Source organism: Triturus cristatus, chromosome 10 (genome assembly GCF_964204655.1).
Source record: "Triturus cristatus chromosome 10, aTriCri1.1, whole genome shotgun sequence".
NCBI classification, from domain to species: domain Eukaryota; kingdom Metazoa; phylum Chordata; class Amphibia; order Caudata; family Salamandridae; genus Triturus; species Triturus cristatus.
The window spans coordinates 637995562-638019029 of NC_140593.1; the positions used below are offsets into that span (position 1 = coordinate 637995562).

Sequence of the window (23468 nt, forward strand, 5' to 3'; positions counted from 1 at the left end):
ATTGAACCTTTACCTAGTTCTAGTCCTGGGTGCAGAAGGAGGGTTTTTCCCTGAACAATAGCGTCCTATAACTTCATCAATGGACTCATACAGTATGAATATTCCTAAAGGGTTCTTGGAAACCAGGCAGAGGCTACACCACCTGCATAATATCTGCATACAAGGTTCATCCCAAACGTCATCCTCAAATCCAACAATGGCTAATACAAGAACCAAGGGACAAAAAAAACCCTAGATACTTTTTTGTATAAATACAGCACATCTTGCTAGGGTTGGGAGAGTAGACCGAGACTTCCAGGCCAACACACTGACCAGAGACACTGAGGCTCCTGCATGCAGACGCTACAGCGGACAGTGGTCTAACACATACCTCGCAGGGTGTCCAACTCGAGACCAGTACCGGGTCCCACACTCTCTCACTTCAGGTAATGGGGTGAGACTAAATCCTATAGGGATTCTTGGCTTCACACCTACTAACATGCTAGGTACACTTAGGTACATCTAGATAGGCATTGTAGGAGTACGCGCTCTTTTTATCATGCATTTTATATTCATTTTTTATTTAGTTTAATTTTTTTATCCTCATTCGCCTTAGACCACAGTGAGCATACTGGCCACCCGTACAGTTACTCGTTATTAGAGAAGCGTAGGCTGGTGTAAAGGATAATGAAAAGAAAAACGCCCCCGCCTAACGGTACAACAGTAGACTAGAATAGCACGGTCCCAAAGGAAAGGGCACGGTCCCTCTCCCATATAGTCCAGGTTACCCTGTCGACTGTTGATGTTGGCAGTGGGGGAAGGGAGGGTGCCAAACGCATTCAGTAGAGATCCAAAGAGGCATAATCATAGGATCCATTATTTTTAAATAAGGAATGTTATCCAGTCTCACCAGACTCAGCGTTTGACCATTTCAATAAAGAATCCCATACTGCTTTCTTCCTCCTACTCTAGGTACAACTCAGGTCCAACTTAGGTACCGCGAACACTGAGGACAACCACTCGGCATGCATAAGAGGCACACATTTTACCCAACTTTTACATATTTCGCTCCTGGCCAACAGTATAGCATAGAAAAGGAAAAACCTTGCCTGGCCCGTAATTTCGCTATATATTCCGAACATTATCAAGGTCAGGTTTATTTGAATTTGAAGGCCTAGGATATCGGATGTGGTTTTACCTACGTTTTCCCCAGAATTCCGCAATTGCCAGGCACTCCATAAACATGTGCATGTCGGCGGCTCTCTCCACACCACATTTCTTACAGCTGACTGGGGGGCCGTCCGTCATCTTTGACAGCCTTAACGGTGTTATATAGGCCCTATGAACCATAAACGAGTGACTCCTTCTCAGCCATGCTGGTTTAACGATGGCGAACAGAGTGAAAAAAGATGTTTGCTAAAGGTGTTCCCAAGGTTCATTTGGTAGACTGGCACCCCACAGTTCTTCGGGCAATTTGAAATCCCCGTCAGTTAGCTCCTCGATGCTCCCGTACCAAGAAGAAACCTCCTTGCTAGGGTTGGTAGAGGAGACCGAGACTTCCAGGCCAACACACTGACCAGAGACACTGAGGCTCCTGCATACAGACGCTCCAGCTGACAGTGGTCTAACACATCCCTTGCGGGGTGTCCAACTCGAGACCAGGATGGGGTCCCACACTCTCTCACTTCAGATAATGGGGTTAGACTAAATCCTAGAGGGATTCTTGGCTTCACACCTACTCACATGCTAGGTACAATTAGGCACATCTAGATAGGCATTGTAGGAGTACGCGCTCTTTTTATCATGCATTTTATATTCATGTATGTATTCATGATTATTGCAAGATGGTAGAAGCGTACTCTCCTTTCATTTTCACTGTACTGCTAATCATATACATCTGCTACTGTCTAACAGTTGTTGCAGCACATCTATTTTAGACTAGAAGAACAACTGTGCAATAAATTCTTATTGTAACAATTTCTTCTGTGTAACTCTCGCAGACCGAATAAGTGAGCACGAGTGACTGAGCGAAAGGTAGTAAATTGTTTCCACGATTCTGAGGGATCAGGGTTGTCATGTTCTAAGGTTGCCAAAAACTAACCTCTCCCCGATAAGAGGAGAATCTAGGGGCACTGTGATACTGTATAGGTAATATAGGAACTACATGACACTCCAGGGGCTACAAGAACGCAGCGCTCCCCACTCTTTTTCCCTAGTGGCAGGAGAAAGGGGCTGCACTTCACTGGCTACTCTCTCCAGAAAGCACTCTTGAGCTGCAGAACACAGCGCTCACCACAGGCTTGGCCGAGGGGGGGGGGGGGGGGGGGAGGGAGGAGGGGAGAAAGCGCTGCTCCAATTTCCTCTAAGGCCAGCCACACAGCCCTGGTAAATCCCAGAGGACGGGCTCAGGCAGGCAAGCACACTGGGTCCTTTCAACAGAGCAGCTGTCCCTTCAGCTGCCAAGCAGGGCAGCAGGTCAGTCACCAGTGGCGGTTCCTCCTGGCGCACTGCAGTCCATGCGGTGTGCTCTCCCAAGTTCCAGAAGTTCAGTAAGTTCAAAAGACATGAGGTCACATCCCCAATATTGAAGTCAGTAAGTGTCTTTATCCTCCCCAGGCCTCTCAGCCAAGTCCAAACCAGTTCTGGGGGGGTTCTTGGTAAGTGCACAACACTCCCCATTGTAAGTGTAGGCCCTGGCCCCAGACACACCACAGGGGGGCGGAGCCATTATTGTGGAAGGGAGGCACAGCCCTATTCAGGTGAAGGTCCTACTCCTCCCACCACTCCAAATGAAGATCAGGCCTATTCAGCCTAGAGCTGACTCTCTGGAGCCACTGCACTTCCCCAGCCCCTGTCACTCCAAGGCCAGACAGACAATACACAACAGGCTGGCACAAAGACATATAGCACACAGAAATGCCCACTTCCAAAAGTGAATCAACAAAAAGGGGGGGGACAGTAGGGCTTTTTTACTCCATTTTCAATCTAGGTTCCGTGACAACGGTGGGACATTGCCCACTTTATCACAATGTGGGAGGTAGGTTTCCCCTTTCATTGTGTGTAGATAGCAATTTCTTATATTTGGTCCAGAAGAATTGCCACAGATCCTCCTGACACTAAAGGCAAGAAACATGTCGACCCATTGAGAGTAGGACGTAGATATCTAGGCACATTACTCCTAGTTTTACCACAGTCCACACATTTTTAATCAGGCAGACTACCTACTAGAATAAAATACAGTTTTTAGGACTGACTGACCTGTTTTAATTCACCCACATCACATCTACACTACTAGGCCCCTCACACCCACTGCACCAACCAGCAGGAACAAAAGATCTCTGACAAAGAGCCCCATTTATGGGAGCCCATCGGGCATTGCAGCGCTGGACCGACGAGGAGCAAGCTCAAATGATGAAGCATGACACCTAGCTTGCTGGGTGTGTGAGGGCTCTAGTTCCGAAGAGGGTCCTCCCCCTCTCGCCTTTATCACAGGACATTCATATATGCTCCTGCACCTTTGAACCTAGAACCCCATTCTTTACCCTGTGTATCCACATGCCTTAAGGAACTGCATACTCCTCCTTATACACACTTCCAAAAGTGTCATTTCGAAAATAGTGATAATAAATCCACGAATACCAATACGCAGCATTTATTACCACTATTCCAAACTTGATCATGCTACCCCTCTCATGTCAGGAATTACCACTGAAGCATATATGAGGGGATCCCCAAAGCATCCCTATGAGAGGGCAGCCTCACAGCATTGATAAACCAAGTAGGCTGTTTGTCACTACCAGGACATGCCACACAGTTAAGGCACGTTCTACCTTTTACCTACACCGCAGCATGCCCATAGGGCTAGCAAGGGCCTACCTTAGGGGTGACTGATATGTAGTAAAAGGGGAGTCTTAGACATGGCAACCACTTTATGTGCCTCATCACAGCGGCAGTAAACTGCACATGCAGGCACTGCAGAGGCCTGAGACACGTTTGAAAGGCTACTTTGATGGGTGATGAAAGAAGCGCTGCAAGCCCATCAGGAGCATTTCATTTACTGGCCCTGGGTATATGAGATACCACTGTACAAGGAACTTATAGGTAAATTAAATATGACAAACAGGTGTAGACCAATCATACCAAGCTTCCCGTAGGGAGCACATGCACTTTAGCACTGATCAGCAGTGATAAAGTTCCCAGAGACCTAAAACCACCAACGACATGTCAGAAAAAATACAGGAGGAAGGCAAAAAGTTCTGGTGTGGAAATATGGATTTTTCTGATCAGTTATGTCCCCTATCTTGGACCCCAACGGTTTCATGTATGAATCACAAGTACATGTATGTTCCCTCCAGTTCCAGTTATGAAGACGCAAACACATGTGCGTCCACCGTCAACATGTCCTCTGTCAGATCCGCCATGAATAGGCCGGATATTCCATTCCTAAGTATGAAAGGCCACCGGCTTTATATGGTTCACTTATGCCATTTTACAGTCCAGGCAAGTAGGCCCTGATTCTGTCATCAAACTCTTCTTGCCTTCTGCCTCTGAAAACTCCAGTCTGAGCCTGCATCTGTGACCATGAACTTTGTCTCATTCTCTGCGCGGCTCACGAAGCCTGACATCAGCCTATTCTCTGCCAAGAACTGTATTTCACCTTCGAATTATCTGCTTCACTCCTTAGCCGATGCATTCCTGTCTAGTAGTTTAAGTAAACATTCTTCCAGCTACCGAGCAAAAGGCCCGGCTTCTCTGTCTTTATGCAAGTAATTCATAGCCCTGTTACCATGGAATATTCTTACCCCCTCGCATTTAGTGTAGACACTTAGACGCTTGTACACGCACGCACAGTCAGTATAGAATAGATTCTGTCCGAGAGTCCTTCTTTTGTGGATAACATAGTTCTTTAAACATCGGATATTAGATATGATTTGGGATTAGGTTGACTTGACCCCCCAGACTTTTCGTCTCCACATGTAGAGCTAAATGTCAAGTCCCCTTCACCCCCTAGTTGCACGTCAATCACACGTCATGCTGCTGCGCGCGCATCTATGCCAATTATTATCTTATAGATCCACCTATATATGACATCATAACCAATTATGTTTCTTTTTACTCCTTATTACACCCATTTTCGGTTACGCATATGAATCGTCATTTTCCTTATCAATTGTTACGCCTGCCGCATTCGCTTCATTGTAATGTATGTTCTATAAAAATCATTTCTTGTCAATAAAGTATGTACTTCACTTCCTGAACCCCCGTGGTGATGGAACTTGGAGCAACCGATTATAATCAACCATTGGAATAAAGCCCATTCCGAACCTCTAATACCACGGATTCTGCCTCTTATTTTACTGAGCTATTTTATTATGTTTCTGTATCAAATTAAGTCCCGGTAATGAATTTTATTTACCACATGAATGGCGCCCGAACAGGGACACTTTCTCATCTCACGCGCCGGCGGTGAGTTGCAGGCCCGGTCTCCTGCCACAGCTGGACGGACAATAACGCGTACCAGCAGGATTTCCTGTATCTCCCTCCGGTCAAGCGGGGGCGACTGAGGCTGCGATCAACACCCAGACGAGGCGGTGAGAAGTGCGAAGTATCCCGACCAGAGCCTAGCTGAGAGAGCAAGATCCGAGGTATACAGAGGCCCACCAGTTCGAAGTCGAGTCCAGTTTCCGACGAGTCGAGTCGAGTCCAGTCCAGTCCAAGTTCAGTTTCCGAGGCCTTCCGTTTCCGAAGCTACCCGGTGAGTACCATTACTGGGGAGGCATTTCTGACGTGCACATAGGTTGTGCCGGTCAAGACGGGTTTGGGTACACAAATCCGGTCTGCACTGTTTTAACAGTGTATATGTACTGTTTAGCAGTATATCAAGTATTCCGAAGTATCTAGTTATTGTCAAGAATTATGCTTGGTGATTAGTTATGCAGACGATCATCATTGTTGGTTATTTTAAAGGTTAAAAAAAATGTTTAATGTTTAATGTTTAATGTGTTAAACGTCCTGCATATTGTGGTATGAATGGTTGTTCATTATTGTGCTTTTGTACTAAGTGTGTTCAAGATTAAGTATCGGATCAGTTGTCAATATGCCGTTCTTTTCGAAATTAAGACAAATCACTACTAGAAAAGGGGTACTCGAAGAAGCCGTCCCTATTCCTCCTAGGGACACTCCAGGGCACTTCATGTATCACAAACATGGCTTAGACGCTATATTATTTCTTGATTTATGGGTAGACTACACCAAGGAATTACCAGAAAGTCAGAGGTGGCCCGCAGCGGGGACCTGGGATGCAGAGTGCATCATGAAAGTCGAGGAAGAGTTATGGAAAAGGAAAGTCAGACAGTCACAGAAAGACACCGTTGAGTTATGGCGTAAAGAATCTCATAGACGCACAGAAAAAGCACTCCGACAGGAAGAAAAGAATAAAGAGAGTTCAAATAAAGTTCGAGAAAATCTATTAATTGAGGAAGGTATCCGAGTGAAATCAGAACAAGTGGATAGACAAAGAAATGCCCTTATGAATGGTATGTATCCCCTTCTAGCCGAAGGATTACCTAAGGCTACTCCAGAGATACCGAAAGACTTGCCACCCCCATTATTCCCAATAAAGGTACATCCTAAGGGGCATCCTAGAACCGCAGAAGATGTTTTTCTTTCCTCATATTTAGATGACGCAGCTCCCGAATATGCTAATTCCGCCCCACATAGACCGCATACCAGGGAGGTTCAACGCCAAGATCCAGTACCCGTATCCCTACAGCAACAGATCGAGTCACAAGTTCCGGCAAGCACATCTGTTTCTGCATCTGTTCCTACAGCTACTTCTATAGCTGTGTCCACACCTATAGTTGCTGTGTCACGTTCAACGAATCCTTTCACACCCGACACCCCAGATGGGGCTACGGGAGGTGCTACCAATATTTTTTCTACGCCACCCAGAATAAATAAACTTACTTTTCAAGAGTCAGCACATTCACGTACCCCCAAACTCATAAATGCCCGTACGCTTAAGGAACTTCTTATAGATTGTAGATATGACCCTGTGCCCGGCAAAGAGGACGAAATGATCATGGCATCATTACGTATCAGACGAGCCGCAGTATATTTAGGGAAGTTACCAGGAATAACTGCGCATCTAGATAAAATATATCATTTTGACCAAACAGGGCGAGATCCAGAATGTATTAACAGAGCTATGGAATACCAGAAAGTGGAGATACAGGGGGAACTGTTACGTTTCCTCATAAATTGTGTGATCAGAAATCAAGACCGACCGGGGGTAGACCCGGAAGCAATGCAAATTCTTACCAGATGGAGCCAGAATATATCAGAAGGTAGACATGATAAGCAAAATTGTATAATAGCCATGTGCCGAAAGATCCGTAAAGAAATAGAACGCCTACACGAAGAAAGATTAGCGGTAGACGAGTTCGAACAAAGCGAGGAGGAAGGGTCAGGACTGCCCGCAGGACAGTCAGACACCATAGCCTATGTAGGTAAAGGAAGATCTTGTAATAGTAATAGATGTCTTATTGACCCGATACGTCCGACATGTCCAGATAATAACAGGAATTTCCAAATACATATAATTAACATCAGGTCTAACGAGCATTCGTTCCAAGCCGCCGACAAACTACTCCGAGAACGAAGGGGTTATCATTTTCTCGATTCTATGGATGAACAAGAATTAGCCAGGGCAGCTGTCCATTGGGTGGACAGTCCCGGAAAATATAGTGATGATACAGTAGCACGCACATTTTTGAATCTCACCCCAGATGAACAGCGGTTAGCTGGGATTTATATGATTCAACAACTCATTATACTATATCAGAGTCAGCATTCGGACCCTGGTCCCTTACCTGACATATTGACTGAATTGCTTATGAATAGATGGAGAGGTTCAGGTACTAAATTAATTAAAGAAATTCTAGAATCAAGAAAGCAGTATATTCTTTTTGTATGTTCAGAACGTATCTCATTGCCCGTCAAGGAAAGAACCACGTATTACATGGATAGACAGAATCCCTTACGAGAAGTGCACCCAATAAAAGGCGAGGACAACGAGTTTAAGCGCGTATTTGTATATACGCCCATATCGAAAATAGAATTGTTAGAAATGAAGAAAGTGGTACCCAGTCATGACAAAGATCCAGCGGGTTTTCACCGAGAAATTAAAGACATGTTACTCATGGGAGAGTATACCTATCCCGACATTATGACAATATTAAAGGTATTGATGCCTGCTGGCATTTATGAGAAACTCAGGGAAAAAGAGTGGGAGGTAGGAGACCAAAAGATAGAATGGTCAGCATTAGAAGCGGAAGAAAAGGCCCGAACTGCAGGAGCAGGACTTGGGGATAAAACTAAAGCACTACCAGGTTTATTAGTACAGGTACTGCCACGTTTATTAACTACGAAAAAGGAAGATTGGGGTACAATTTCAGCCTGTAAGCAGAAGCAAGATGAAGACACTAGTGATTACTATGCCCGATTTGGAAAATGTTTTGGTATAAATAGTGGCCTAAAAGCAAGTAGCGAATCATACCCACATCTGTTTGTAACAAAATTAGTAGAAAATGCCCTGCCCCAAGTAAAGAATAGAGTATTAAAATTCGAGAGTACCTGGCAAGGTAACACTCCATCACAAATGTTACAAATGTTACAGTACCATCACAATAGAATTAGAGAGGAACAAGAACATGAACACAGACGCATGAAAGACACGAAAATGAAAATGCTAGTTTCTCAGACAGTTCCAGCTGAAGGACATAAAAAGGGTATGACACATTCCGATTCAGCAGGACCTGTAAAAGGGACATGCAATTATTGTAAAAAGCCAGGTCATTACGTACACGATTGTCCAGTTTTGAAACATAATATCGCCATAGGTAAAACACAAGAAAGACCACGGCCACCTAGACAGGACCAGAATGAACAAGGAGCTCCGCAGCATGCACAGTCCATGCCAGCTTCACAACAGTCTATACAGTTTGTGCCAGCTGCACCAGCGCTGCCTGTTGCTGCCACACAAACCACGACACGACAACTGTACCAGACCGCACAGTACGACTATCCTGATTACCAACGATACGCATGAACCAGCCTAGAGAGGGAAGTTGACTTACCCCTTATCGAGATCCCTGTAGATCAAGAAGGACCTTATGTACATAGTGAATTACTAGGCCAAGACAGAAAATTTTTACTCGATACAGGGGCAAGTCGAACAACCATAAAACGTAGTGAAGTTCCAGGGGCACCCCTCTCAGGCTCTCAGAATATTTCCCTTGGTTTTTCAGGAAAACCTATTGTTAATGAAGTGTCACAACCTCTTCCACTTACGATAGGACCTCTGACCCGAACTACAGATTTATTGCTTACTAAATCATGTCCAGAAAATCTGTTAGGAATAAAAACACTGAAAGCTCTAGGAGCTATAATATGTTGTTCTCCGGAAGGAGTAAGATTGTTTTTACGTGATTTTAAAGGTCACTATGTGTCTAGAGACATGGATCCCCGACTGCAGACTTTACCTACACATCTATGGGCACAAGGCCCTACTGATGTTGGTTGCATGAATATTACACCATATCGAGTCACATTAAAGGCAGGAGTGGTGCTACCACGAATGCGACAATACAAGTTACCACCAGATGCTGTAGTGGCTTTACTACAAATCATTGACGAGCTCATTGCCCAAGGAGTAGTTGTGGAAACAGACTCCAATGTATGTAATTCACCGATAATTCCGATTCTTAAACGGACAGATCCAAAGGCCCCGCCAGTATATCGATTGGTTATTGATCTGCGCGAATTAAACAAATGCATTGTGCCACAATTTCCTGTGGTCCCAGATATCTCGTCATTACTGACAGCTATTGATTCCGAAGCAACATTCTTTACGGTAATTGATCTCAAGAATGCCTTTTTCAGCGTCCCAATAGATCCGGAAAGCCAATATTTGTTCGGATTTAGTTTAAATGGGCGTAGCTTTAAATTCTCACGCGCACCTCAAGGATTTACAGAAAGCCCCAGCATCTATAGCCAAGCACTGAAACGAGAACTCGACAGTATCCACATGCCAGTTAACACTGCTCTGCTTCAATATGTCGATGATCTGCTGATCACCGCGAGAAGCGAACCGGAATGTGAAAAAGCATCACTGACAGTTTTACAATTTCTAGCCGAAAAGGGGCACAAGGTGTCCCCTTCTAAGCTGCAATTCTGTGTCCAGCGAGTTATTTATCTTGGACACTCGCTGTCCAAGGAGGGAAGGCAGCTTACACCCGACCGCATTCAGTTAATAGCTAACATGCCAATACCCAAGACACAAAAGGAGGTGCGGGCTTTCATAGGCCTCACTTCATATTGCAGGCAGTGGATCCCTCAGTATGCATTTCTAGCAAAACCACTCATTCAGTTGACAACACAGGAGGCAGCCACATCGACTGTTCTCCCTTGGACTCAGGAACATACACAAGCTTTTGAAAGCCTAAAGAAAGCTTTATGTCAAGCACCTGTTTTAGCAACGCCATGTTACAGAAAACAGTTTACACTCTTTGTTACAGAACGCGAAGGTACTGCCTTGTCAGTACTCACACAGGAACAAGCAGGAGCACACAAACCATGTGCTTATTTTTCTAGTACATTAGATCCCGTAGCCCAGGCTTTGCCTGCATGCCTAAAATCAGTAGCAGCGACAGCTTTAGCAATAAGGCAGAGCGACGCCATAGTGTTAGGACATCCATTGACAGTTCAAGTACCACATGCAGTAGAGGTTCTTGTAAATAGAACGCAAACACAACACTTGACTATAGCGCGACTTACAGGGTACGAACTTACATTGTTTCAGCCACATATAGAAATCAGACGCTGTAACACATTGAATCCTGCCACACTTTTGCCAGTAACCGGAACAGACCCACTAGCCCATGACTGTATTGAAGTTATTACAATAACGACGAAACCCAGACAAGACTTAACCGATGTCCCATTGTCAGACCCAGACCTGACATTGTATGTAGATGGTTCATGTATGAGAACAAATACAGGAGAGTTAGTGGCTGCTTACGCAGTCACAACAGATACTGAAGTCATTGAAACTAATCGTATAAATACTTTGTCAGCTCAAGCCGCAGAGCTTATCGCTCTGACACAAGCCTGTATTCAAGCCACAAATAAAAAAGTCAACATATACACTGATTCACGTTATGCATTCGGAGTTGTACATGACTTCGGCGTGCTGTGGCGAGAGAGAGGTTATTTAACTTCCCACGGTGCCCACATTCAGCACGGACCCCTCATTCATGCCTTATTAGATGCAATACATCTACCCACTGCAATATCAATTATGAAATGTAAGGCTCATACGAAGGTTACTGATATCATTTCTCAAGGCAATGATCTAGCCGACAGAACAGCTAAACAGACTGCTCAAACTCAAACATCCGACATGACAAAGACAATAGTCCCGATGCCGACACATTGTATGACAGTTAAAGATCCTACTCTTGACGTAATTGACATACAGACACATGCTACACCAGACGAAATAAAGAAATGGACTGAATTAGGAGGGATCCAAACGGACCAAGGATGGATGATGAAGGAAAAGTCTGTGTGGTTCCTTCCTGATTCAATGGTCCAAGTTATAATTAACACTATACATAGTCCAGCACATCTAGGAGAAAAAGCTATGCTAGACAGCATTCAACACATTTGGTTCAATAAACATTTGCGAGCAGCAGCCAAACAAAAGGTCCGTACCTGTATGATCTGTTGCCAGTTCAACCCAGGAAAAAGCGTTCCCGTAGAACAAGGTGGATTTCATCCTCCTAATCACCCTTTTGAAGTACTCCAGATGGATTATATCCAGATGGAACGATGTCGAGGATTCAAATATGTTCTCGTAGTTGTTTGCGCTCTGTCCCGTTGGACGGAGGCATACCCGGTTTCAGATTACACTGCCCCGACTACTGCCAAACAGTTGGTTCGAGAATTCTTCCCACGATACGGTTTACCACGTGTTGTTCACTCAGATAACGGCCAGCCGTTCTCATCCGAACTAATGAAACATGTTTCACTTCTGTTAGGATATCAGTGGAAATTCCACTGTGTCCGGCACCCCGAGGCAGCAGGTCTCGTAGAAAGACATAATCAGATACTGAAAATCAGATTGTCCAAAATATGCAGAGAGAAAGGTGTCGACTGGGTAGTAGCGTTACCAGTTGCACTCTTTTACATGAGAATGGTAGCACACTCTCGAACAGGGCTATCCCCGTATGAGGTGATCTTCGGCAGACCACCAAATATGTGGGGGACGCCTATACCACGCAAAATAACTGATATTGACTGTAATATGCTGACAGATTACTTGGCTTCCTTGATGTCTGCACTACAATCTTGTCGTTCACAGGTAGCTGCAGCCTTTCCCGACAACAATGAGGTGAAACCCCATGACGTAGTTCCGGGGGACCTTGTGCTTGTGAGAAATTTCGACCGAAAGACTCAGCTGGAGCCCAGGTGGAAGACACCCCAGTTGGTCCTGCTGACCACAAGGACAGCCGTGAAGATCGAAGGCAGAAAAGGATGGATTCATTCAAGCCATATCAAGAAATTTCATGGACTTCCTGCAGATGTAAATAGCCCACCTCGTGTGTCTTCACCAATTGACTCAAAACTACCTTTGGCTGAGGCCGACAGCAAGGAACTCTATAGACTAAAACTAAGGCCTAGACCGTCGGACGATTTGATTGTTTAAGTCCTCTCCAAGGTGAAGCGGTTGAATCTGTCTCCGACATGTATCCCTTAGACCTGAATCATGGAAAATCGCGAAAAATGTTGAAACGACAGGCGTATTGTAAATCACTGCGTAGTCATTGCATAGTGACATTATTAACCTTGTTTTTCTTAAGTCTTTTAATAATTACTGCAAGTATTTTGTTGCACATATATTACCCTATTGCCAGAAATGTTTACAATATTACTGCTGAACATTCTTTTAGTGACCTACCGCCGCATGAATTATCTTATAGACTTGCGCTGCGCAATAACACTTTCATTAGTATGTTACATCATTCCCATCAGACTAGTAATGCAACTAATTGTTGGGTGTGTGGCCGACTCCCTCCCTATCAGAATTATGAAGGAGTCCTGCCTTTCTTTCCACATCCGTTTACACATAATGGCTCCTGTGGAGCATGGTTTAGTTTAATCAATTCCATAGACTCAGACACAGCAGTTTATCAAGACCAGTGGGTATGGGGAAATCTGAACCTAGTTTTATTCAAAGTCTGTTACCCTGACAAGGAGGGTCGCCCCAAAGGAACAGGAACTGATCTAGAAAATGAAGTATATGGATTAGGTAACTTTACACCTAATCTCATGATTCTAAATGTCAAATCCGAAGTTGAACTAGTTTTACCAACCATGTCAGTATTCCCAGCGAAGGGTGAATTGTGTGTAAGAAAAGTTGGTTCCATACATATGGGCCATAGTAAATGCACTACTATAGTAGAATTCAGTGATCAAGGCAAATCTTCATTTAGAGCTTCTCGCCACTCCTACTTTATATGTGGTCAGACCGCATATATACGCCTACCTCTAGATTGGGATGGTACCTGTTACATAGCATTCCTCCTACCACCTGTTTTCCTAGCTCCTCCTGATTATTATAGAAATATTCATTTAGTACACAACAGAGAACGGAGAGATCTCCCAATTGTCGATTATACTGAGACGGCATGGGACAAGTATGTAGATTTTAATAAAGGCATCTTTCCCTATATAGGTACTGTTACTAATAGTAAGCTGATACGTAGATTAACTAGAACCCTTGAAGCAGTAGTGAATGAGACTATTTCCGCCTTAGGCAATTTAACAGAAGGGCAGTCTGCTATGCGGATTGTTGTGCTTCAAAATCGTCTTGTCCTTGACGTCATCCTGGCCGATAGGGGCGGAGCCTGTAGAGTCATCGGATCAAGCTGCTGCGTATTCATACCAGAAAATTCGCCATCTGTATATAAAGCTATAACTCGCCTTCATAAGATTGTAAGCCAGATACACCAGAACCCAGGCACTTGGACTTGGTCCAGTTGGTTTTGGAGTGTGATATCAGCCTGGGGATGGAGAGTTCTATCCTTCCTAGGTATTGGCCTTCTCACACTATTCAGTTGCTGTCTATGTCTACAATGTGGACCAGCGATCTGTGGTCTGTGTGCCACATCGTGTATTCCACCACCAAGATTTCATTCGTCACGGAAGAAGAAAGAAGAACAAATGATGTTATATGAACAGATCAATGGATTGATGAAGATTGATATCTCTTAACGGGCAAGTAGGGGACAAGGAGGGAATGTGGAAATATGGATTTTTCTGATCAGTTATGTCCCCTATCTTGGACCCCAACGGTTTCATGTATGAATCACAAGTACATGTATGTTCCCTCCAGTTCCAGTTATGAAGACGCAAACACATGTGCGTCCACCGTCAACATGTCCTCTGTCAGATCCGCCATGAATAGGCCGGATATTCCATTCCTAAGTATGAAAGGCCACCGGCTTTATATGGTTCACTTATGCCATTTTACAGTCCAGGCAAGTAGGCCCTGATTCTGTCATCAAACTCTTCTTGCCTTCTGCCTCTGAAAACTCCAGTCTGAGCCTGCATCTGTGACCATGAACTTTGTCTCATTCTCTGCGCGGCTCACGAAGCCTGACATCAGCCTATTCTCTGCCAAGAACTGTATTTCGCCTTCGAATTATCTGCTTCACTCCTTAGCCGATGCATTCCTGTCTAGTAGTTTAAGTAAACATTCTTCCAGCTACCGAGCAAAAGGCCCGGCTTCTCTGTCTTTATGCAAGTAATTCATAGCCCTGTTACCATGGAATATTCTTACCCCCTCGCATTTAGTGTAGACACTTAGACGCTTGTACACGCACGCACAGTCAGTATAGAATAGATTCTGTCCGAGAGTCCTTCTTTTGTGGATAACATAGTTCTTTAAACATCGGATATTAGATATGATTTGGGATTAGGTTGACTTGACCCCCCAGACTTTTCGTCTCCACATGTAGAGCTAAATGTCAAGTCCCCTTCACCCCCTAGTTGCACGTCAATCACACGTCATGCTGCTGCGCGCGCATCTATGCCAATTATTATCTTATAGATCCACCTATATATGACATCATAACCAATTATGTTTCTTTTTACTCCTTATTACACCCATTTTCGGTTACGCATATGAATCGTCATTTTCCTTATCAATTGTTACGCCTGCCGCATTCGCTTCATTGTAATGTATGTTCTATAAAAATCATTTCTTGTCAATAAAGTATGTACTTCACTTCCTGAACCCCCGTGGTGATGGAACTTGGAGCAACCGATTATAATCAACCATTGGAATAAAGCCCATTCCGAACCTCTAATACCACGGATTCTGCCTCTTATTTTACTGAGCTATTTTATTATGTTTCTGTATCAAATTAAGTCCCGGTAATGAATTTTATTTACCACACTGGGATGGCCCTGCAAAAAGGGCTAAGTCCAACAAGGGTGTTACCTGCAGAGTACAGGAGTTGTCCTTTTGAATGCTTATTTATAAATATATTTTGAAAACAGTTGTTTCATCTTAAAAACAAAATATCTTTGCACATTTTGTAGCAGCCTATCTTACCTCATGTGTAACTGTGTGAAATAAAATTTTAAAACAAGCACTGGCAAAGCCAATAGGTCTTGCCTTGCCGAACTATTGGCTTTGGCAATGCTCTGCAGCATTGGCAAAAACAAAGGAAAACAAGCAATGGCATAGCCAATAGGTCTTGCTTTTGGGACCTTATAAGTATTTAGTTATGCAGCACAATATCCTTGGTACAATAACATCAACTGTTGCATGGCTAAAAACTTTTAAGGTCCCAAAAGCGAGACCTATTGGCTATGCCAATGCTTGTTGAAAGTGTAAAAGGTAAGAGGGTTAATGAAATGACAGTAGACGTGTGAGTGGGAAAAATTATTGGGAGCAATGAGTAGAAAGCAGTTTCTTTAACTAAAACTGATGTGCACGTAAGTAAAAATTAAGTAAAACGGATGTGCGGTCGAGTAAAATTTAAAGAGGAGAGAAGAGTGGGAGCGGAAGAGAAATTGAAAGTACAGTGGAAGTTAGCTTGAGAGAAAACAAAATCGGGTGCAGTATATGTAAGGGATTTTTTTATATCAAAATAAATAATGTGCAGACAAGTAAAATTTATAGCAAATGGGGGAATAGGGACAAAAGAAATATACGTGCAATTAATTACACTGGAGGTTTTCCATTCAAAAATTGAAAAGTGGAATGTGCGTGCGAATAAACGTAACCAGGAAGTGGAGGAAACAAACAAGAATAAATAAAGGAATGTAGTGCAGCACTCAGTTGTAGCTAAAAAACCTGAAGGGAAAATGCGAATCAAAAAGGGAAAATGGGAGGGACAGGGGGCGGCAAGCGAGGCAAGAAATTGTGTTAAAAATATGTTTCAAAACGGTGTATGATGGCTAAGTCAGAAGGAAAGCAGCAGCGCAAAAAAGCTATTAAAAAATCATGTTGACCAGGAAAAACAATCAATATTACATTGAAAATGCGTGGGAGCCAAAAACGCGTGGAAAAAGTGTAGTTAAAGAAATATGGCATGGAACGTTAAGTAACAAAGAAAGGAAGCGGCAGCATAAAGAAAGAGCAGCAAAATAGTATGCAAAATGATTGCCAATTAATAAAGGTGCAAGACAAGGAGTGAGACAAAAAGACAAAGTAAAAGATTATTAGGGGAAAAAACATAAATCGCCACGAGTAAACAGTGAAATTCAATGAGGTAATTAAACAAATAGACAGTAGTTGGCAGTATGAATACAAATAAGTAAGAGAATACAAGCCACAGGGCTCAAGCTGGAAAGAAGATTAAAGGCGTGTAATCTCAGGAATTTGTATTTTTAGAAAGAAAACATAGTGGTTATTCTTATTATAAAGAGAGCAACTTGAGTTTTTTTAAAAGGAAGTAACATAGAGGGCACAGAAGAGTGCCTACTGAAACAAGCGCGCACGAAAAGCATTGACCGCACGGGCGCCGAAAGTTAAAGTGATCGCGATCACGATGCACTTAATTACCCGTTATGGAGAAAAGACAGATGGCGGCTGCGCGCGTTCACACACACATGCACGCAAGCTTGAGGCCAGCAAAAGCCTCTGGTAGCACTTTGATAAACCCCTTACTAAAAGTCGAGCAAGCGCTGCTCTAGGCTCGACCTAAAAAGGATGGGATCGATGTCACTGCTGTCTGCCATGTTATTCCATATGTGGGGTATGGTCACCACAAATGCACTATGGAATGACACAGGCACCATTTTTCTTATTTATTGCCCCTTGGATTGGTAAAAAAACCAATTACATTTTCTTTGAGCAGTAGTCCTTCTGGCAATGCATAATGGCTCTACCGCAGGGCTCTCTCTGCAAGGGTGTGGGAGGAAAGGTTGAGCAGTGGCTGGGCAGAAACAGCGGGAGTGACTGGGGGCATGAGAGCAACAGAGGGGAGTATAAACACCATATGTATTACGGAGTAGCCTGGAAGCAAATGTCAGTTGCAGGGCCTTCAAAAGTGAAACTGAAAGAATATTCTTAAGGACTGAAAGGGGTAGTGGAGCAATGGAGGAGGAAGTGGTGGCAGGTGAAGGAGAAGCAATGGGGAAATGGATATTAGAGGGGAGGGGAACCAACAAAAACACCTGCACTCTTATTGAGCGCTTAATGAATAAGAAAAAAGCAGCTCCCAAAATGGGGCCAGTGAAAGAATACAAGTCAGCCGATCAAAAGGATGATAAAGAGGCTATGCTCCTGGGTAGGGGCAAACACAAGAAGAGGATTGCAGGCAATCTAATATGAAGCAGGCAAATGTTAGTGCCTATAAATCAAAACAATGGTAGCCCTAGGGGCCCACTGCAAGTTGACTTGCATGTTTACAATGCTTTCTGTCACAGGCTAGGACCTCATAGTACTATAAATACACATCACTATTCCCCCACTGAACCAACCAGGATTTAGTTATGTGGCTCTTTGGTTACACACACAGGTATCTGCAGTGTTTGCATTAACCAATTGAGTCCACTTTCCACAGATTACTTTAACGTGCATTTTTTAATTTAAGGTGTGTGCATTATATTTAAGGCTCCCTGTTTTCAGTTTTTATGGATTTTTACAGATAAATACAGTCAGAAAACATTGTGTTTTCTGCCTGCGTTTATTTTTAAAAGTGGATAAATACAGAAAATTGTGCTTCTTTCAAGTGACTCTCTGTGCTATATTTCATGAATTATAGGCCAGCAGATGGACAGCATTAACACAAAATAAATATGGATAAAATGGCCCAAAAATAAGTATGGATAAATACAGACAGAAATGTCCAAAAAATAAATACCATAAAACCAGGAGCCCTAATTATATTGTATATGTATTTACCTGAATGTGAATGCCAGCATAATGACCGCAAAATAATTTGTTTTTTAAGGCACATCTCTGGGCCTGCCTAACACTCACAGGCCCCTTCACCATTGCGCTCAGGATCACATTTCCCATACTTTTTTATGCACTTCGGCCACAAGTTACAAAAACTATTTAAAAACGCGTACTTTTCAGCTACTGTTAGCAGGGCAACAGTAGGTGGGAATAAGAGACAGTCCTGATGTAGGCAAATTCTTCAAGTGGAAGTATGGAAATGTATAGTTTTCCACCACTTTGAAAGACTCACAGTTCTTCTGTGGAACTACCATGGGAGCTCCTGCATTCCATTTAGCCTTGAGGACTGCAGGTGGCAGAAATAAAGAGCAAACTGGTGGGAGTCACAGCATTACACTTTTATGCTGGTTAACATTCCAGTTGGGGAAAAGCTCTCCCATTGTTTAACAATGGCGTTATTGGAAAAAAGTAATCAAATTACAAGAATCAGTGTGAGGTGTGGGAATTCACAGCTATAAGCAAGACCATAATTTCACAAATGAGCAGTGTTTCTCTTTAGCTGCATGGGCTAAATCTATCCAAGTCTCGACAGCTCACTGTATATGATTTGCAAAGGGACGCCGTGGAAGTGAAGACGGGTATTAATGCACACTTTATGTTTACTCTAGGAGGGGTAAAGTCGCCTACCTATTTGAAATATAATAAGACTTCACATTCTGTCCGTGCAGGAACGGGGTAAAGCAGATGTTCACGAGGATCGTGGTAGATTCAACTATGCTATGCAGATGGATTAGGTGAACTAGGAAGCTGAGCGCTAGTGAGACTGCAAAGGGTTGTAATCGAGATGTGCGGGAAAGGAATTGGTGATAAAGCTGAGCGGGGGCAGTCGACATTTAATGCAGGGGGGAATATAGAAGGTCAGAGGCTGTGGAAAGGGAGGTAGTACAGAAAAGGGCAATGCAGCAATGTGGTAGTCCATTTTGCATGGTAGAGATGGAGTGGTCCATTATACAAGGGGAGGTGATGTAGCTGTGCAAAGGGGCAGGGCGCTTGAGGAGTTAAAGTGGAGAAGGTGGACTGCAGTCGGCTATCCGCGGGGGGGGGGGGGGGTAGTAAAGAGGGTAGATCAGTTTATATAGGTGTATTGAGAGTATTCAGCGGTTTAGAAGGGGGTGATAAAGCCGTGCGAGGAGCATCGTACAGCTATCGTGGGGTAGGTGGCAACCTAGCGTGGAAGTTCCCTGCACTCCCGCTACTTTCTTCATACCTTTCTCTCCATTGTGCAGCAGGGTCTCCCTGCTCCTTAGAGGCGTCTCCCGGTCCCTTCTTCTATCCGTTCTTCCTCGATCAGAACTAGGGCCAAGAGGGGATGGGCGGACAACAGTGCGCAGGCGCGACTTTCTCCGCTAGCTGATTGTGAGCAGAGCCAGCAGGGAGGTTCTGAAAACTACCATCCTTTCCAAAGAAACGCGGAATATCGAGGCCGGTGACATCTACAAACTCCCACCTGTTTAGAAGACAGAAAATGCAGAAAGTGTTTACAACCGATCAACATCACCTCATCTACCGGGACGGCAGGACAGTTTCGAAGCTGAACGGCCTGGCGGAATGTCCCCATCACGCAGACTCACTGTGAACGTGAGCTGGTGTGCAGAAGAACGTATAATTCAGAATGGGCGTTACTTGTTTACCTGGGGTGCAGGATTGGAACCACAAATTGGGCCGGTCACACAAAAAAGTGACCCATGTTTGGCAATCGCAACCTTTCATGAAAAATCGAGTGGGTAGTTTCAGGGGTAATTTGGGGAGACATTTGTGGTAAACACTCGTGCCAATTTTTTAAGAGGTAATGTGGGAGATTACAAGAAAATGGTAGAACGTATTGCCCTTATTCACTTTTATTGAAGCAGAGGCAATTTCAGACGAGAGATAGCTAAAATAAAGCCATTTTTGGCTTCACAAATCGGAAGTGTCCAGTCTCAATCGGTCTGTTGGTATGTATGTAAAGATTCCATTGGTCCAGTTACTTTATGCAAGGTTGGAACCAACATTATTCCATTATAGTTCACCAACACAGGGGTGTGGAATTTAATAAAATATCTACTTATCCATGGGCCAGGTTACTTCATAAATATACTTGTCCCGTAGCAAAATCAATTGGTCCCTTTTGCGCCATGTAGTGCGGTGACAAATTATGGCAGCAATCTCATTATATAAGAGCTCTGATATAGCCTCTCTGATTATGCCAAGGCTCTTACCTTAGTAGTGTTTGAATACTTGCAATCCCCTTATGTTGCCACGTTTCCACAGATCCACATACTGGTGCTGAAAGTGATGCAGCGGAGTTTACCAGCTCTAGACACACACATACACACAACTCTCACTTTGGGCCCATATATATTTTCATACATCCAATGAGCTAGCAAATATCCACTGGTCATCAATTTTGATTTTACCTTAGAGACCAGTTACACCACTATCATTACCATTCCCTGTCTCCTTATGTAAATGTACTTTGTCGATAGATCTTGTTGTAGATTAGAATAGGAAGGACATAATAACACATTTAACCATTATTTAAGAACCACAGACTCAGTAGAAGTTTTAAAGTATCTGAATTAATAATGTTGTGAGTCAAATCAGTATACACGTAGATATACCAAAATTCTCCATCAGGAAAAATAGTACAGTTAGCTTATAATCAATTCACATTTATTAAATTCTTGTAATGACAGTACATGAGGAGAGAAAGAATAGAGAGGAAATACGGAGCATAACCCCACAGAACTATATTTACCTAGAATGGTGTGAGGACCTAGACATCAGAGCATCAAGGATTCAGGATAGGTTCAGGATCGGGAAGGTGACCTCTTCTAGTGTAACGCCAGCATTACACCCCTCTCTGGTGCTACTCTCTCCGGCTCGGGCTCGTCCGGACCCCTTCCTAGCTTTGCCTACTCAGTTATTCCACGATTCTTCCCTAGTGTTGGATTCTTCAGTCAGATTGCAGCAAAATCGGGCAGCATCTCAGCATAGCATCAGCATCTCGGCATCTAGTGTGTCTAACTAACTAAAACTTACCTCTGTTATACCAATTCGAGTGTATGATCCACCCCCAAATGTTTCAATTCTATGTACACCCCTCAATTTGATTGGGCCAGGCAGTGAGGTGAGGACATCACACCATACTAGTGCAATAACCTTCTTTAGTTCTATTGTCTAATTCCCCGCCCATTCATTTTAATACCCACAACCTTTATTCCCACAAGCATTTTATATGTGGATCGATAAATCTGTAGTAGAATGTTTCGGCTTCTTCCTCTCGTAGGTTCAAGAGTTGAGCTTCCCATGTCCTTGCTGGGCACGTGTTTTGGCAGCCATTCAATGACTTCATTGGTCTCAGGACGAGGATGCAGCACACATGCGTAGTTGCCGCATAGGGACAGGGACATCGGTCACCCTCCAAGGCCCAAATACGAGCTATTAATAAAGTCAGAGAAAAACATGTTAGAATACGAAATTAACTGAATTCACTGTATACCACTTACTTCTACTCTAACCCCATTTACTTAATATATCTTTTGCATTAATGGCTTAGTAAAACTTGCACAGGTTAGTTTCAGCACAGCATGTGCGTTAATGCGAGGGTTTCAAGCAGCCATGTTAAAATCTACTGCGCAGCTGCAAAGATTTCCCACCAAGCAACAGGAAACGTCATACTACGTAGATGCAGTTGACGCATGCGCAGAAGAGTTCCCGCGTTTTTGGCGGCCATTTTAAGGACACTCGGGTAACTGGTTGGTAAAATACATAGAAAAGCTTCCCCTAGATACAATATGTAAAATGGGGTTCAACGTTAGTACTCACAAACATGTTGGTTATAGTATTACATGTTATTTGAGAGGATTGCGTACGAGCAAGTTTCTTTTTATACGAAACCTTGCTCCATCAATCCCCTCTCGGATGGCATTTTATGCCATCACTAGCTTTTATTAAATCAGATGCCACCTTTAGCATTCTACCATTTCGACTTCTTCAAATGTTTCATTCCTTCCTTTATCCTTTTTAAATTGCAATCCTTTCATTCTCTTGAAGATATTTCCTCTAAACTCTTCAAGTCGTATTTCATCTAATTTTCTTTTTCTACACTTCTCATTCACTTCGTGGATGTATGACGTTACAACGCATGCTGTTACAACGCATGCTGTTACAACGAAAGTTTTACAATGCGAGTGCATTGACAACGCAGGACATTACAACGCAAGTCTTTACATCGACTTGCACTAGATGGCGTGCTAACATTAAAAAAGTGTAATTTACTATTCCAACTCCAGTCCACGTAACAGTAGGGAAGGTGTTGGGATAGTAAACTACACTATTTTTAATGTTAGCACGCCATCTAGTGCAAGTCGATGTACAGACTTGCGTTGTAATGTCCTGCGTTGTCAATGCACTCGCGTTGTAACAGTTTCGTTGTAATGGTAGTGCGTTGTAAAAGTTGCGTTGTAAAGGTTGTTCCCCGATCAGCAATAATATTTGACCTAAGATACTTTTACCTATGTTAGATAACCAACCACTGATAGTGGAAAAACTATTTGTTATTTTCTTCCATACATTGCCAACCTCCAGTGGTTTCAGTTCCTCTTCCAAATGTGTAATATTTTTAATATACCTTCCAATTTCTAAGCTTTTGTCAGGAATATAAGTGCAACAATGTTGCGCTTTCAACATTTAACAGACTCCACCCTCTTTTGCTAATAAGATATCAAGGGCAAGTCGATTTTGCAAAACCATAGATCTAACAGCAACTAATTCTGTATTGATCAAGAAAAATCCTCCAGCAGTGTCAGTAGATAACCGATCAACTACTGTCGACAATTGACAGATTTTTTGAGAATTCAGCAAACCTCCCACTGAAGGTATCAATGCACCAAATATATCACCTACTATTTCAGAAAAACTAGCTTTTTTATATCGGGTTAGTCCATTACCGTCATTATTGCTTCCA

General features: G+C 43.3%; 1 protein-coding gene across 3 annotated transcripts in view; it reads right to left on the reverse strand.

The window, feature by feature from the left end:
• Positions 1-20226, reverse strand: part of SMARCD3 (SWI/SNF related BAF chromatin remodeling complex subunit D3) — a 1344655-nt gene extending 1324429 nt beyond the window's left edge. For 2 of the 3 annotated variants that reach the window (XM_085632187.1, XM_085632184.1), the window contains exon 1: positions 19728-19884. In XM_085632187.1, coding sequence (XP_085488313.1) covers positions 19728-19739 — 12 coding nt within the window. In that variant the 5' untranslated portion in view covers positions 19740-19884. Of the gene's footprint in view, positions 1-19727; positions 19885-20018 lie in introns of those variants that run through there. The other variant, XM_085632183.1, reaches the window with a different exon arrangement.
• Positions 20227-23468: the final 3242 nt, after the last annotated feature.